The sequence below is a fragment of the Amblyraja radiata genome, chromosome 3, assembly GCF_010909765.2.
Source record: "Amblyraja radiata isolate CabotCenter1 chromosome 3, sAmbRad1.1.pri, whole genome shotgun sequence".
Classification (NCBI taxonomy): Eukaryota; Metazoa; Chordata; class Chondrichthyes; order Rajiformes; family Rajidae; genus Amblyraja; species Amblyraja radiata.
Window position 1 is genome coordinate 107253350 of NC_045958.1, and position 17243 is coordinate 107270592.

General features: G+C 47.0%; 1 protein-coding gene across 1 annotated transcript in view; it reads left to right on the top strand.

The window, feature by feature from the left end:
• The window catches only part of LOC116971386 (solute carrier family 22 member 5-like), a 61601-nt gene that overhangs the window by 40125 nt on the left and 4233 nt on the right, over positions 1-17243 (top strand). The window contains exons 7-9 of the mRNA XM_033018523.1: positions 11422-11636; positions 13163-13345; positions 15345-15480. Coding sequence (XP_032874414.1) covers positions 11422-11636; positions 13163-13345; positions 15345-15480 — 534 coding nt within the window. The remainder of the gene's footprint in view (positions 1-11421; positions 11637-13162; positions 13346-15344; positions 15481-17243) is intronic.

Genomic DNA, 17243 nt, shown 5'->3' on the forward strand with positions numbered 1-17243 from the left:
AAATCGAAGGTAGACAAAAATGCTGGAGAAACTCAGCGGGTGAGGCAGCATCTATGAAGCGAAGGAATAGGTGACCTTTCGGGTCGAGATCCTTCTTCAGAGTGATGTGGGGTGGGGTGGGGAGGGGGGCGGGAAGAAGAAAGGAAGAGGCAGAGACAGTGGGCTGTGGGAGAGCTGGGAAGGGGAGGGGAAGGAGGGAGAAAGCAAGGACTACCTGAAATTGGAGAAGTTAATGTTCATACCGCTGGGGTGTAAACTACCCAAGCGAAATATGAGGTGCTGCTCCTCCAATTTGCGGTGGGACTCACTCTGGCCATGGAGGAGGCCCAGGACAGAAAGGTCAGAAATCGGAATGGGAGGGGGAGTTGAAGTGCTGAGCCACCGGGAGATCAGGTTGGTTATTGCGAACCGAGCGGAGGTGTTGGGCGAAGCGATCGCCAAGCCTGCGCTTGGTCTCACCGATGTAGAGCAGTTGACACCTAGAGCAGCGGATGCAATAGATGAGGTTGGAGGAGGTGCAGGTGAACCTCTGCCTCACCTGGAAAGACTGCTTGGGTCCTTGGATGGAGTCGAGGGGGGAGGCAACGCGACAAGTGTAGCTTGAATGAAGCCATGGTCTTTGGACTCTGGGTGTTTTAGACTGTGTTCATGACCAATGTGACTGGTGTTCAGGTGATACAGAGGTCCACGTGCACCTTCTCTACCCTCTTCTTCGGCATTTGGGGCCTCCTTTACATCGGCGAGACCAAGCGTAGACTCGGCGACCATTTCGCCAATACTTGCACCTAGGCCTGCCGAATCTCCCAGTTGCCAACCATTTTAACTTCCCTTCCCACTCTTGGCACTACCTGAAGAAGGGTCTCGACCCAAAGCGTCACCCATTCCTTCTCTCCACAGATGCTGCCTGTCCCTCTGAGTTAAGCCGCTGTCCCACTTAGGCAATTATTGTCGGCGACTACAGGCGACTATGATGTCGCCACATGGTCGCGGGGTGACGCCTGTATGGTAGGGAGTCGTCTCCTCAAGTCGCCTAAACAGTCGTCATGTTTTTCTGGTCGCCGCTGGATTTTGAAACGTTCAAAACTTTTCATCGACGGTGGGCTTGACGTAGCTTGTCTTCTCCTGTCGTAGGTTGGCGCCAGGATGATGCAGGTTGTCGCCAGGTGTTGTTGGTTGTCGCCGGTTGCTGACCGGTGAATTCCATTGGCGACGACCAACGCCAACCGATGACTAAATTGTAATACGTTGTCTTCAGCTGTCGCTGACAGGGTCGTTGTTTGTCGTAGCTTGTCGCAGGTGGACGTAGGTTGACTTCGGTTGTCGTAGGTTGTCGCCTGTGTGGATGTAGGTTGTCGTAGGTGGACGTCCCAATGGGTCGCCGGTTGTTGGTAGCTTGCCGTGCCTTGACGTCGACTAGGTGGTAGGTTGTCATAGCTTGTCGTTGGGGGGGTGGGGGGCAGGCACTGGTTTCTCGGCAACCTGCTATGACTGTGACAGTCGCCGGCAGTCGCCGAAAAAATTGCCTAAGTGGAACAGGCCTTTTACTGCAGCATTTTGTGTCTACCCGCACTGACCTTTCTGTCCTGGGCCTCCTCCATTGCCAGAGTAAGGCTACACGCAAACTGGAGAAACACGAAGGTGGACAAAAGTGCTGGAGAAACCTAACGGTTGCGGCAGCATCTATGGACCGAAGGAAATAGGCAACGCTTCGGGCCAAAACCCTTCTTCAGACTGATGTGGGGGTAGAGGGGCGGGGGGGGGGGGTGGGGGCGGGAAGATGAAAGGAAGAGGAGGAGCCAGAGGGCTGAGGGAGAGCTGAGAAGGGGAGGAGACAGCAAGGGCTACCGAAAATTGGAGAAGTCAATGTTCAAGCCACTGGGGTGCAGACTGCTCAAGTGGAATATGAGGTGCTGCTCCTCCAATTTCCGGTGGTGCTCACTCTGGCCATGGAGGAGGCCCAGGACAGAAAGGTCGGATTCGGAATGGGAGGGGGAGTTGAAGTGCTGAGCCACAGGGAGATCAGGTTGGTTAATGCGGTCCGAGAGGAGGTGTTGGGCAAAACGATCGCCAAGCCTACGCTTGATCTCACCGATATAGATCAGCTGACATCTAGAGCAGCGGATGCAAAAGATGAGGATGGATGAGTTGCATGTGAACCTCTGTCGCACCTGGAACGACTGCTTGGGTCCTTAAATGGAGTCGAGGGGGGAGGTAAAGCGACAAGTGTAGCATCTCCTGCGGTTGCAAGGGAAAGTGCCCGGGGAGGGGGTGGTGCGGGTGGGAACTGGAGAAACACATTGGACGGCATGGTGGGGCAGCGGTAGAGTTGCTGCCTCTCAGCGCCATGAGATCCAGGTTCGATCCTGACTACGGGTGCTGTCTGTACGGAGTTTGTACGTTCTCCCCGTGACCTGCGTGGGTTCTCCCCGGGATCCCTGGTTTCCTCCCACACTCCAAAGACGTGCAGGTTTGTAGGTTAATTAGGTTCTGTAAAAAATTGTAAAACTGTACCTAATGTGTGTAGGATAGTGTTAATGTGCGGGGATCGCGGGTTGGCACAGACTCAGTGGGCCGATTGCCTTGTTTCCGCACTGTATCTCTAAACTAAACTAAACTATGTACCTCATATTGCACTTGGGTAGCGTGGTAACCCATTGAAATTAAACAGTATAACTTAAGGTAACAACCTCCTTTTCCTATCACCATTTTTTCTAGTGCCCCACCGTCGTCGCTACACATTTCTCCCGCTCGGGCCTGCACCGCCATTCAATATGATCAAGGCTGATCATCCAAATCAGTATCCTGTACCTGCCTTCTCTCCATACCCCTGATCCCTTTGGCCACAAGGGCCACATCTAACTCCCTCTTAAATATAGTCAATGAACTGGCCTCAACTACCTTCTGTGGCAGAGAGTTCCAGAGATTCACCACTCTCTGTGTGAATTTTTTTTTTCTCTTCTCGGTCCTAAAGGATTACCCCTTCATCCTTAAAATATGACCCCTTGTCCTGGACTTCCCCAACATCGGGAACAATCTTCCTGCATCTAGCCTGTCCAACCCCTTAAGAATTTTGTAAGTTTCTATAAGATCCCCGCTCAATCTTCTAAATTCTAGCGAGTACAAGCCGAGTCTATCCAGTCTTTCTTCATATGAAAGTCCTGACATCCCAGGAATCAGTCTGGTGAACCTTCTCTGTACTCCCTCTATGGCAAGAATTTCTTTCCTCAGAATTGGAGACCAAAACTGTACACAATACTCCAGGTGTGGCCTCACCAATACCCTGTACAACTGCAGTAGAACCTCCCTGCACCTATACTCAAATCCTTTTGCTATGAATGCTAACATACCATTCGCTTTCTTCACTGCCTGCTGCACCTGCATGCCTACTTTCAATGACTGGTGTACCATGACACCCAGGTCTCCCCTTTTCCTAATTGGCCACCATTTAGATAATAGTCTACTTTCCTGTTTTTGCCACCAAAGTGGATACACTCTTTTGTCTACTTTTCATCTCTGGCTTTTATCCACCCACCTGCCAGTCGACACCTCCCCCTCCCCTCACCTGTATCCACCTCTCCTCCAGCTTTCTCTCCCCTACTACGATCAGTCTGAGGAAGAGCCCCAACCCGAAGTGTAGCCCGCTGAAGCAATGCATTGAATGCAGCAACAGAACGCGCTCTTCAAACTAATGCGGCCACGCCCGCAACAGAACACCGTTGCAAACTGCGCAGGTTTGCAGCAAAGTGGTTTGCGATGGAAATCATGAGTACTTTAGAAATACACAGACATGCCAAACACAGTGGAGAATATGTGACGAGATACAGATTGAGACATGCAGCGCAGTACAGCGAAATATCTTTCAACAACCAGTGGACAAAATAATGGTCAAGGACTATTCCTTTCACCATGTTTTGGGAACGAAATGTTCTGAAAGTCTCAGTTTAAGTTTAAGCTTATTATTGTCACACGGACTGAGATACAGTGAAAATCTTTCTTTTGCATGCCATCCAATTGAACAGTTAATACCAGACATAAATATAATCAAGCCAAACTCAAGTATATCAGAGGTTATGTTTAAGAAGGAACTGCAGATGCTGGAAAATCGAAGGTAGACAAAAATGCTGGAGAAACTCAGCGGGTGAGGCAGCATCTATGGAGTGAAGGGAATAGGCAACGTTTTGGGCCGAAATCCTTCTTCAGACGGAAACCTTTCTTCTTCTGAACCCCTTCGATTATATTTTCGTTCAAACCTAGGTTTGAATGACAATAAATTGCATTCTATTCTATTCTTCTTCTTCTGAAGAAGGGCTTCGGTCCAAAACGTTGCCTATTTCCTTCGCTCCATAGATGCTGCCTCACCTGTTGAGTTTCTCCAGCATTTATGTGCATATCAGAGGTTAGGCTTATTATAGCCAGGTGTACCGAGGTACAGTGAAAAGCTCAGTTTTTCAAATCAATCAAAGCAGATGAGATACACATACAAAGATACGATGAAGTCAAACTCAAGTACAATCGGTGGAGCAAAGGGGAAGATACAGAGTGCAGAATATAGTTCTCAGCATTGTAGCGCATCAGTTCCAGAGACAACGTCCAATGTCCGCAATGGGGTAGAGGTGAAGTGGACAGTGCCCACCAGGTGGCGCCGTACCTGGCAGCCTCGCCAACAGCCTGTCTCGTCCCTTTCTTCGTATGTTGTTTTTAGTCTGTGTTTTAGTGTATCTTTAGTGTTTGTATTGTATGTGGGTGGGGGGAACCCTTCTTTATCTCTTTCTCCGTCGCAGATGCGACCTTTTCCGTGTTGTATCCCCATCCGTACTGCGGCCTTAACGTCGTGGAGCTGGTGGTCCCTTTGTTAAGGATCGACCTCGGGATCTCCAATCGCCCCGATCACGGGAGCCTCGACCGCCCCGACTGTGGATGGTTCGAACGTCCCGACTGCGGGAGAAAAGGAGGAAGAAGGTAAAAGTGATTTGCCTTCCATCACAGCGGGGAATGTGAGGTCACCGAAAAACAACATGAGCGTGCGGCCTGCACTGGTGGGGACTCAGAGTGAGTGCCGTGAGTGCAGTGGTCTTGGTGTTTGCGCGGACATGGCACCATGTGGACGACCCGGAGTGTAGTGAGAGTGCGGACGGCTTTCTGACTGTTCGGGCGGACAGGGACTGCAGAGAGAATGAAAGCGGTCGGTACAACTCTGGTCACATCACGGTGAAGGAGCGCGTGTGTGTGTGTGGCCTGGACATTGAACTGATGGCTGTGGGACTCCGCTTATGCTGTGTGCCCTGGGGATTCTCACACGCTGCTGTGGTGGCTGTTTAAGTCTATGTCTATGTTTAATCTTTATGTGGTTGTGTATCTTGCTTGCTTTTTTTATATGACTGTTGGCAAATCAAAGTTCACTGTACCTCGGTACACGCGACAACAGAGGACAATAAAGGAACATTGAATGATTGAACCATTAGGCTGATGGAAGGGCCGTTCAGAAGCCTGATAACAGAGGGGAGGAAGCTGTTCCTGAGTGTGGTGGTGCGCGCTTTCAAGGACTGTTCAGTCATCTGATATTAGAGTTGAAGGAACTGTTTCTGATGAACAGAACGAGTTGGAAAACAGTGAGAAATACATGTTTGTTTAGGGTCGGTAATCTGTTAGGTGAGAGGGGTCAAAGTTTCAAGGAGATGTGCGGGGCAAGTTTTTTTTACACAGTGGGTGCCTGGAACGCGCTGCCAAGGTTGGTGGTGGAGGCAGAGGCAGATACGATAGTGGGGTTTAAGAGACGTTTGGATAGGCACGTGGATATACAGGGAATGAAGGGATACGGATCATGATACGCATTGATAGTTTACGATTATTTAAATGGTAAATGGAGCTTCAGAAGCGTTTTCATTTTGCATGTTAAAACCCACCTGAGAACCATGGGCAATTTTGCAATTTTACTGACGGATTTTTAACTTTTAATACTTTTCATATAACAAATGAATAAAGATAAAAAGTCAATAATGCCACTTTTGATGAAATGCAGCGAGCAAACGCGATAATTCCCGATATTTTCGATCTTTAAATCTCCACGGCAAATGTCCGCTAGCACTTCCGCTGTTTTGACACCTTCAGCTCCCTCTTGAATTTACCTTAGTTTCTATCTTTTCTTTGGACTGTAAATTTAGGTAGCTGTTCCTCACGGTCACCCCGACTGGCACAGTAAATTGCAGCTCAAAAACTGGCCGTTTTCGATGTTTTTAACGGGTGTGAAAGTGCGTGTTTTCCCATTCACTAACATGTACCGGAAGTGACGCATGTACTCCAGTTAATATTTTCGGTCACGTGGGTGCGGATCTACGCTCCAGTGACCTTTCGTGAAATCACCCTATTCATAAGTTTAGTTCTCGACTGCGTGGTCTCGCAGTTAGGGGCGGCACGGTGCGCAGCGGGAGTCGCTGCCTCACAGCACCTGAGACCCCGGTCCGATTCTGACCACAAGTGCTGTCTGCGCGGAGTTTGTACGTTCATCCCCTGCCCTGCGTGGGTTTTCCCCGGGTGCTCCTGGTTTCCTCCCACACTCCAAAGACGTGCATGTTTGTAGGTTAATTGGCTTGGGTAACATTGTTAAGTTGTACCGAATGCCTCGAACACATTATGTACAGTCTTTACGCTGACTGGTTAGCACGCAACAAAAGCTTTTCACTGTACGCGCGATAATAAACTGAACTCAACTACACTACGATATTGTTGGCGTTTGCGGTGATTGCTGGTTGGTTCTGCATGCTGGAAGACCCGTTTCTGCGCTGTATCTCTAAGGTCTAAAGGTCTAAATACTCAATAGAAAATTCTTGTGAAACTAACGGAGGCTGTTTTGCCGAGGGGTCTGGTTCTACATGAGAGGTACAAGTAAATATACAGCGCACTATCAGGAGAGATGGGATGTTGGTGTTGGTGGTAATGGGGCGTGAGCAGAGTGGGAAGAAGGTCTCGCTGAGACTGTGCATGGCTTTGGAACCTGGATGTAGCTGCCTATACTTGCCTTGATGTCTGAGCTGTGACCATTTATGACACTGAGACCTAGGTTGAAGAGAATATTATCATAGACAGACACAGAGTGCTGGAGTAACTCAGCGGGTCAGGCAGCATCTCTGGAGAACATGGACAGGTGACATTTCACAGAGTGCTGGAGCTACTCAGCGGGTCAGGCAGCATCTCTGAAGAAAAAGGATGGGTGATGTTTCGGATCGGGACCCTACTTTCGACCCGAACTGACGCAAAATGTTAGGCATCCTTTTCTCCCAGAGATGCTGCCTGACCCGCTGTGTTACTCCAGCACTTTGCGTCTTTCCTTGGTGTAAACCAGCATCTGCAGTTTGTAGGATTATTATCAAACTCTGATTTGAATTTGAATTTAGTATAGTTTCGTTTAGAATAGTTTTAGTTGAGTATATTTTTAGTTTAGTTTAGTTTTAGTTTAGTTTGGTCTATTATTGTCATGTGTACCGAGGTACAGTGAATAGCTTTTTGTTGCATGCTAACTAGTCAGTGAAAATGATTACAATCGCGTCGTCCACTGTGCACAGATACAGGATAAAGGGAATAACGCTTAGTGCAAGATAAAGATCAGTAAAGTCACATAAAAGATAATACGAGTGTCACCAATGAGGTAGATAGTAGCTCAGGTCCGCCCTCTAGTTGTTGATAGAATTGTTTTGATAACAGCTGGGAAGAAATAAGGGGTAAGTTATTTAGAACGTAGTTGAGGAAAAACGTTTTCACCCAGAGAGTGGCGAGTCTGTGGAATTCTCTGCCTCAGTGGACGGTGGAGGCCGGTTCTTTGGATACTTTCAAGAGAGAACCAGATAGGGCTCTTAAAGATAGCGGAGTCAGGGGATATGGGCGGAAGGCAGGAACGGGGTACTGATTGTGGATGATCACCCATTGAATGACGGTGCTGGCTCGAAGGTCCGAATGGCCTCCTCCTGCACCTATTGTCTATTGTCTATTGAAACCGTCCCTGAATCTGGAGGTGCGCATTTTCACACTTCTGTACCTTTTGTCTGATGGGAGAGAGGAGAAGAGGGAGTGGCCAGGGTGAGTGGTCTTCGATTATGCTGGCGATCTTGTCCAGAAGTGCAGATAGACAATAGACAATGGGTGCAGGAGTAGGCCATTTGGCCCCTCGAGCCAGCACCACCATTCAATGTGATCATGGCTGATCATCTACAATCAGTACCCCGTTCCTGCCTCCTCCCCATATCCCTTGACTCCGGTATCTTTAAGAGCCCTATCTAGCTCTCTCTTGAAAGCATCCAGAGAACCGGCCTCCACCACCCTCTGAGGCAGAGAATTCCACAGACTCACCACTCTCTGTGAGAAAAAGTGTTTCCTCATCTCCGTTCGAAAAGGCTTACCCCTTATTCTTAAACTGTGGCCCCTGGTTCTGGACTTCCCCAACATCGGGAACATGTTTCCTACCTCTAGCGTGTCGAAACCCTTAAAAATCTTATATGTATCAATAAGATGCCCTCTCATCCTTCTAAACTCCAGAGTGTACAAGCCCAGCCGCTCCATTCTCTCAGCATATGACAGTCCCTCCATCCCGGGAATTAACCTTGTAAACCTATGCTGCACTCCCTCAACAGCAAGAATGTCCTTCCTCAAATTAGGGGACTAAAACTGCACACAATACTCCAGGTGTGGTCTCACTAGGGAGATGGAGTCAATGGAAGGGAGGTTGGTTTTTGTGATGGTCTGGTCTGCGGCCACAATTTCTAGTGGTCTTGGATGGAGCGGTTTAGTTCAGTTCAATAGACAATAGGTGCAGGAGTAGGCCATTCGGCCCTTCGAGCCAGTTCAGTTTAGTTTGTTATTGTCACGCGTACCGAGGTACAGTGAAAAGCTTTTTTCTTGTGTGCGACCCAGTCAGCGAAAAGACTGTACGTGGTTTCCATAAAGCATTGTTAATGCGAACTTTGGTAAGTAAGTAGATTTTGATCTGCCTCGAAAATATTTTGGGACATCATCCTTTGCCAAGCAAAACATTCATTTTGGAGAGCACTTTGAGATGTTTGTGAAAAAGTTATAATTCACTACAGCAATGCATAATTCATAATTGTAACGACTCCACTACAATGGATAATGGATAATTGACAATTCTGGCATTAGACTTTGTAAAAGGCAGTTAGAGTGTAATCTTCTGGCATGACAAGTAACATTGCTGGCATTTTAACGTCGGAATTTTCATTAATAATGCAATTCCCTGCTTGAAACTATCAAGTGTGAAAATAGTCTAGTTAGGGGTGTTTAATTATCATATGTGTGCTTACAATGGAACAATGAAATTCTTACTAACAGCAGCATAACAGGCCTGTAAACACACAACTCATAGATAACTTAATAAGGGGCGGCACGGTGGAGCAGCGGTAGAGTTGTTGCCACACAGAGCCAGAGACGCGGGTTCGATCCTGACTACGGGTGCTGTCTGCACGGAGTTTGTACGTTCTCCCCGTGACCTGCGTGGGTTTTCTCCGAGATCTTCGGTTCCCACCCACATTCCAATAACATACAGGTTTGTAGGTTAATTGGCTTGGTATAAATGTAAAAATTGTCCCGAGTGTGTGTAGGATAGTGTTGATCCATGATCCCGGGCGATCGCTGGTCGGCGCAGACCCGGTGGGCCGAAGGGCCTGTTTCCTCACTGTATCTCTAAACTAAACTAAAGGAACGTCCTTTAATACTAAGGCTATGACCTCTGGTCCTAGACTCACCCACTAGTGGACACAGCCTCTCCACATCCAGTGACCTGGGTTCGATCCCGACAGCGGGTGCTGTCTGTACGGAGTTTGTACGTTCTCCCCGTGACCTGTGTGGGTTTTCACCCAGATCTTCGGTTTCCTCCCACACTCCAATAACGTAGAGGTTTGTAGGTCAATTGGCTTGGTAAAATTATAAATTGTCCCTAGGGTGTGTAGGATAGTGTTAGTACGCAGGGATCGCTGGTCGGCACGGACTTTGTGGGCCGAAGGGCCTGCCTCCGTGCTGTTTCTCTAAACTAGATGAACAAAAGAAAATCAATCAGTTGGAAACAGTGCAATTAGTGCAAAATAGCCCAAAGCGCATTCAAGAAAATTTGTAGTTCGGTGTTTCGTTGGTGTTTGTGGTGTTCCTGAGCCTGATGGTTGCAGGGAAGAAGCTGTTCTTCAATCTGGAGGTCACAGATTTCCGGTCCCTGTACCAGCTTCCCGATGGCAGGAGTGAAATGAGACCGTGGCCAGGGTGGTGTGGGTCTCTGGGCCTGTTTTCGTGCTGTACCTCTAAAGTCTATTTATTTTGTGAATGAGTGGGATATTAGACAATAGACAATAGGGTCAGGAGTAGGCCATTCGGCCCTTCCAGCCAGCACCGCCATTCAATGTGATCATGGCTGATCATCCTCAATCAGTACCCCATTCCTGCCTTCTCCCCATATCCCCTGACTCCGCTATCTATAAGAGCCCTATCTAGCTCTCTCTTGAAAGTATCCAGAGAACCGGCCTCCACCGTCCTCTGAGGCAGGGAATTCCACAGAATCACAACTCTCTGTGTGAAAAAGTGTTTCCTCATCTCCGTTCTGAATGGCTTACCCCTTATTTTTAAACTGTGGCCCCTGATTCTGGACTCCCCCCAACATCAGGAAGATGTTTCCTGCCTCTAGCGTGTCCAACCCCTTAATAATCTTAGTACAATAGTACAATATAGCACAAATTCTCTGAAGTCTTAAGTCTAAAGACATTTGGGCAAACTGTATATGAATAGGAAAGGCTCTGAAGAATATGGACCAGACGCATGCCAATTAGACGAGGTTAGATGGGGCATCTTGGTCGGTGTGGATGCTTTTAGTTTAGTTTAGAGATAGAGCACAAAAACAGGCCCTTCGACCCAACATGTCCGTGCCAACCAGCCATTTCTCACACTGTGGAACAATTTCCAATTTTACCGAAGTCTATTAGCCTACAAACTTGTACGTCTTTGGAGTGTGGGAGGAAACTGGGGCTTCCCAGAGAAAACCCACGCAGGTCACGGGGAGAACGCACAAACTCCATACAGACAGTGTCTGTAGTCGGGATCAAGTGGTCGTAGTGCGACTGTTAAGATTGTTAAGGGATTGGACACTCTAGAGGCAGTTTCTCTGGATGCTTTCAGGAGAGAGCTTGATAGGGCTCTTAAAAATAGCAGAGTCAGGGGAGAAGGCAGGAACGGGGTACTGATTGTGGATGATCAGCCATGATCACATTGAATGGCGGTGCTGGCTCGAAGGGCCAAATGGCCTACTCCTGCACCTGTTGTCTATTGTCTATTGTCTATTGACTCTACGACTGCAAGTTGAGAAATCGGGCGACCGACTGTAAGTTGCGGGAGGGAGACACGGGAAAGACGTTTCATCTCTTGTCCTTTTCGTCGCAGGATGATTACATCCATTGGGTACTTTGTGCTAACCCTCGGCACTCCCAACATGTATGGAGACCTGTATCTCAACTGCTTAATCTCCGCCATCAGCGAGATAATAGCCTACACCATAGCCTGGTGGATGATGCACAACTCGCCGCGCCGGCTCGCTACCTCTTCCATGCTGCTGCTCGGCGGACTCATACTCCTTGTCATCCAGTTTATTCCCCCAAGTAAGTGCTTAAAAATCTAGAATAGACACAAAATGTGGCGGCGCCTGACGGCAGCGGCTCGCCCGGCGCGGCTTAAACGGCAGCGGGACTTACCATCGGCTGCCATCGGGGCTTTAACATTGTGAGACCCAGTCGCCTCGATGCTGCAGTTGGACTGCTGGACCGTGGGAGAAGAACAAAGGGAAGAGATAAGACTTTTGCCTTCCATCACAGTGAGGAGGTGTTGGAGATTCACTGTGATGGATGTTTGTGTAAACTGGGTTAAGTGTGTGTCTTGGTTTTTTTTGTAATGTCATGACTGTAGGAATGAAATTTTGTTCAAACCTTGTCAGTTTGAATGACAATAAAAGGCATTCTATTCTATATTTTAAAATGCCAGAGTAACTCAGCGGGACAGGCAGCATCTCTGGAGAAAATTCCACATCCTATGACTTATGAACTTATGAAAGATACAGCGTGGAAGTCCCTTCGGCCCATCGTGTTCACACCGACCATCAATCATCTGTTGACACTAGCTCTACATCATCCCACTCCCATACACTTCCCACGCATTGGAGGCTTCTCACTCAGTGGGACCACACTTCCCACACGACTGTGGAATTCTCTGCCTCGGAGGGCGGTGGAGGCAGGTTCTCTAGATTCTTTCAAGCGAGAGCTAGATAGGGCTCTTAAAGATAGCGGAGTCAGGGGATATGGGGAGAAGGCAGGAACGGGGTATTGATTGGGGATGATCAGCCATGATCACATTGAATGGCGGTGCTGGCTCGAAGGGCCGAATGGCCTACTCCTGCACCTATTGTCTATTGCCCTATTGAGGCAATTTCACAGAGGGTGTAACGGCAGTACATTGGCGCAACGGTAGATCTGCTGCCTTACGGGATTGAAGCCGGGTCTCTGGCGCTGTAAGGCTGCAACTCCAACGCTGCGCCACCGTGCTGCCCCGGAATAACGTTTGGCGCAAGGTAAAGTCCAGTAAAGTCTGATTAAAGATAGAGCGAGCATCTCAAATCAGGTGGACGGCAATGTCAAGAAACTATTAGACAGGTACATGGATAGGAAAATGTAGAGGGATATGGGCCAAATGCAGGCAGGTGGAACTAGTGTAGATGGGACATGTCGGCCGGTGTGGGTAAGCTGGATCTGCTTAGCACGCAACAAAAAATTTTCATTGTACCGTGGTGCACATGACAATAAACTAAACTTAACTGTGTTGAAGGACCTGTTCCCACTCTGTATGACTATCACTCTATGATATGACTATGATTCTATGGTATGACTATAACTATGATATGACACTGGTATGATTCTATGATATGACAATGATTGTATGATGACTATGATATGACTCTATGGTATGACACTATGACTATGGTATGACTATGATATGACTATGACTCTATGGTATGACACTATGACTATGATTATGGTATGACTCTATGGTATGACTCTATGACACTATGATATGACTCTATGCTTCTATGGTATGACTCTATGATATGACTATGACTGTAACATTGTTTCCGCAGCACTTCATATTCTGGCTACAGCGTTGGTGATGATTGGGAAAACCAGTATCACGATAACCTTTGCGATCATCTACGTGTTCTCTGCGGAGTTGTACCCGACGGTGGTGAGGAACATGGGCATTGGAGTGTGTTCCATGGCTTCCAGGATTGGCAGCATTGTGTCTCCGTACTTTGTCTTCATCGGTAAGTGAGGAGTCCATGGATCAATCAGTGGCCATGTCCATGCTAAACTCTCCTACAAACGTCCCAGGGATGACAGCTCAGTGGGAAGACTGAGAGCTTGTTCAGTTCAGTTCAGTTTATTGTTACGTGTACCGAGGTACAGTGTAAATATTTTGTTGCGTGCTAACCAGTCAGCAGAAAGACAATACACGATTACAATCGAGCCATTTACAGTGTACAGGCACATGATAAGGGAATAACATTTAATAGAGTCATAGAGGGACACAACTGGAAACAGGCCCTTCGGCCCAACTTGCCTGCACTGGCCAACATGTCCCAGCTACACAGGTGCCACCTGCCAGCACTTGATCCATGTCCCTCCAAACTTGTCCTATCCATGTACCTGTCTAACTACTTCTTAAATGTTGGGATAGTCCCTGCCTCAACTGCCTCCTCTGGCAGCTTGTTCCATACAACCACCACCCTTTGTGTGAAAAAATTACCCCTCTGATCCCTATTAAATCTTTTCCCCTTCGCCTTGAACCTACGTCCTCTGGTCCTCGATTCACCTATTCTGGGCAAGAGACCCTGTGCATCTACCCGATCTTTTCTTCTCTTACACCTCAATAAGATCACCCCTTATCCTCCTGCACTCCAAGGAATAGAGTCCCAGCCTGCTCAACCTCTGCCAACAGCTCAGACCCTCTAGTCCTGGCAACATCCTCGTAAATCTTCTCTGTACCCTTTCCAACTTGACAACACGGTGCCTAGAACTGAACGCAATACCTTAATGCAAGGAAAAGGCAGCAAAGTCCGGTCAAGAATTGTCCGAGGGTTATCAATGAGGTAGATAGTAGCTCAGGACTGCTCTCTGGTTGTGGTGGGATGATTCAGTTGCCTGATAACAGCTGGGAAGAAACTGACCCTGGATCTGGAGGTGTCCGTTTTCACACTTCTGTACCTCTTGCCTGATGGGAGAGGGGAGAAGAGGGAGTGGCCGGGATGTGACTGGCCATTGATTATGTGATGTGTAAATGTATCTCGGTACACTAGGCAGTAATAAAACCAATACCATCGCCAACATGTTATGACCATTGACTGCACATAATTTGAGAAATAAAAATAATAGTCAAGGTTGTTTCAAATTTAATTTGCTACACTGAAATTCTCAAGGCTTCATTAGTTCATAAGTGATACGAGCAGAATTAGGCCATTCAGCTCATCAAGTCTACACCACCATTCAATCATGGCTGATCTTTCTCTCCCTCTCAACCCCATTCACCTGCTTTCTCGCAATAATCCCTGACGCCCGTACAAATTAAGAATTTGTCTCTCTCTGCCTTAAAAATATAATTTGACATGGCCTCCACAGCCTTCTGTTGCAAAGAATTCCACAGATTCATCACCTTCTGACAAAAGAAAATCCTCCTCATCACCTTTCTGCAAGAATGTCCTTTAATTCTGAGGCTATGACCTCAGATTCTAGACTCGCCCACTAATGGAAACATCCTCTCCACATCCACTCTATCCAGGCCTTTCCTATTCGGTAAGTTTCAATGAGATCTCCCCTCATCTTTTTAAACTCCAGCGAGGAGAACCGCCATTCAATGTGATCATGGCTGATCATCCACAATCAGTACCCCGTTCCTGCCTTCTCCCCATATCGCCTGACTCCGCTATCTTTAAGAGCCCTATCTATCTCTCTCTTGAACGTATCCAGAAAACCAGCCTCTGAAGCAGAGAATTCCACAGACTCATAAATCTCTGTGAGAAAAAGTGTTTCCTCGTCTCCGTTCTAAATGGCTTACCCCATTATCCTTAAACCGTGTGTGGCCCCTGGTTCTGGACTCCCGCAACATCAGGAACATGTTTCCTACCTCTAGCGTGTTCAAACCCTTAATAATCTTATATGTTTCAATAAGATCCCAGGCCCAGTGCCGTCAAACGCTCATCATATGTTAACAAACGATTGGTCGGCTGCTCGCATTTATTGATGACGTTGTCTTTGCCTGTCCTTCAGGAGTGTATGACCGGAAGCTGCCTTTCATGCTGATGGGCACGTTAATTTTGTTGGCTGGAAGCTTCTGTTTGCTGCTGCCTGAAACACGAGACCAAGTCCTTCCAGAAACCGTGTACCAGGTACACCCAATTAAATGGTAAGTCATGCTCGAGAAACGGATATCGTACCTACGTTTAACACACATTTAGACAGGTACATAGAAGGTAGACAAACAAAGCTGGAGAAACTCAGCGGGTGTGGCAGCATCTATGTAGCAATGTTACAAGATTTTGAGATTTTATAAATCAAGTCTGCAATTTATCCCATCAGATAAAGCACAAAAAGAAGTTTAATTTGACACCTAATTCACTTTCATATCTTCAGTATTAAAAAAGTTATGGCCATTTTCATACTAGGAAATTAGCATCTTGTTCCCTATTGCTTTTCCATTGACTTAACACAAAAGCTGTGATCGAGGACAGTCAAAAACCCATAAATTTATTAAAAATTAAGAGAACTGAAATAAATTTTCAGTTATTATAGATTGAAGCATTCTGAACAATTATGAAACAATCTTACTTGGATGACCTGAAATTAATGCATATAATTAGTTAGTTACCTAATTGTAGCTAATTACAAAATTAAAATTACTAGATCTAAACATCTATCCATTTTTTAAGAAAAGGTTAACATTTTTAAATAGCCTAAGTGTCCAAATAACATTCACACAAGAATTCACAATATAACATGATTTTTAAATCTCATTGTCATGAATGTATAGGCCAAATGGAAGGAATTTAATGTTTAATTCCCGTAAATTAATCATCTTGCGAGTGGGTTTTTGTGGAACGCGATCGATTGGAACGTTGCGGTTGCAGTGAATTTAAACCCCATATCGGCAGGGAAAACACTGCCGGCTCGTATGGGGCCAAAATCACATTTTCGCCAAGGAAATGTTGATTAAAGTCATCCTAAGAAGCAAGTTTATATGTAAAATACACGACTTACATTATGTTTTGTCCCCTACGTGAGATCCGTCCTGTTATCGGCATTGACGGCATTAGAAGTCGCTTTTTTATTTTACTCCAGCGATTAAATTGTCCTGCGATTTTGTTTTTTAAACTTCCGAGAACGAAAGTCGGAATTCTTCTCAAAGTGAAGAAGGGTCTCGACCCAAAACGTCGCCTATTCCTTCGCTCCATAGATGCTGCCTCACCTGCTGAGAAAGAGTAGAAGGGTCTCGAACCGAAACGTCGCCTATTCCTTCGCTCCATAGATGCTGCCTCACCTGCTGAGTTTCTCCAGCATTTTCGTCTACCTTCAATTTTTCCAGCATTTGCAGTTCTTTCTTAAACATTTAGACAGGTTCATGGTTAGGATGGGATTAGAGAGATATGGACCAAACGCAGACGGGAGGGACTGATCCAGAAGGGGCATGTTGGTCGGCATGGGCAAGTTCATGATCATAAGTGATAGGAGAAGAATTAGGCCATTCGGCCCATCGAATCTACTCCGCCATTTAATCATGGCTGACCTATCTCTCCCTCTCAACCCCATTCTCCTGCCTTCTTCCCATAACCCCTGACACACGTACTAATCAAGAAAGACATCAACTCTTCCAGTTGGGTCAAAGGAACTTTTTCCACGCTGTATGACTCCATGTAATAATTTAGTTTGAAAGTTTAGTTTAGTGATACAGCGCAGAAACAGCCCCTTCGGATGTCAATAGACAATAGGTGCAGGAATAGGCCATTCGGCCCTTCGAGCCAGCACCGCCATTCAATGTGATCACGGCTGATCATCCCCAATCAGTTCCCCGTTCCTGCCTTCTCCCCATATCCCCTGACTCCACTATCTTTAAGAGCCCTATCTAGCTCTCTCTTGAAAGTATCTAGAGAACTGGCCTCTGAGGCAGAATTC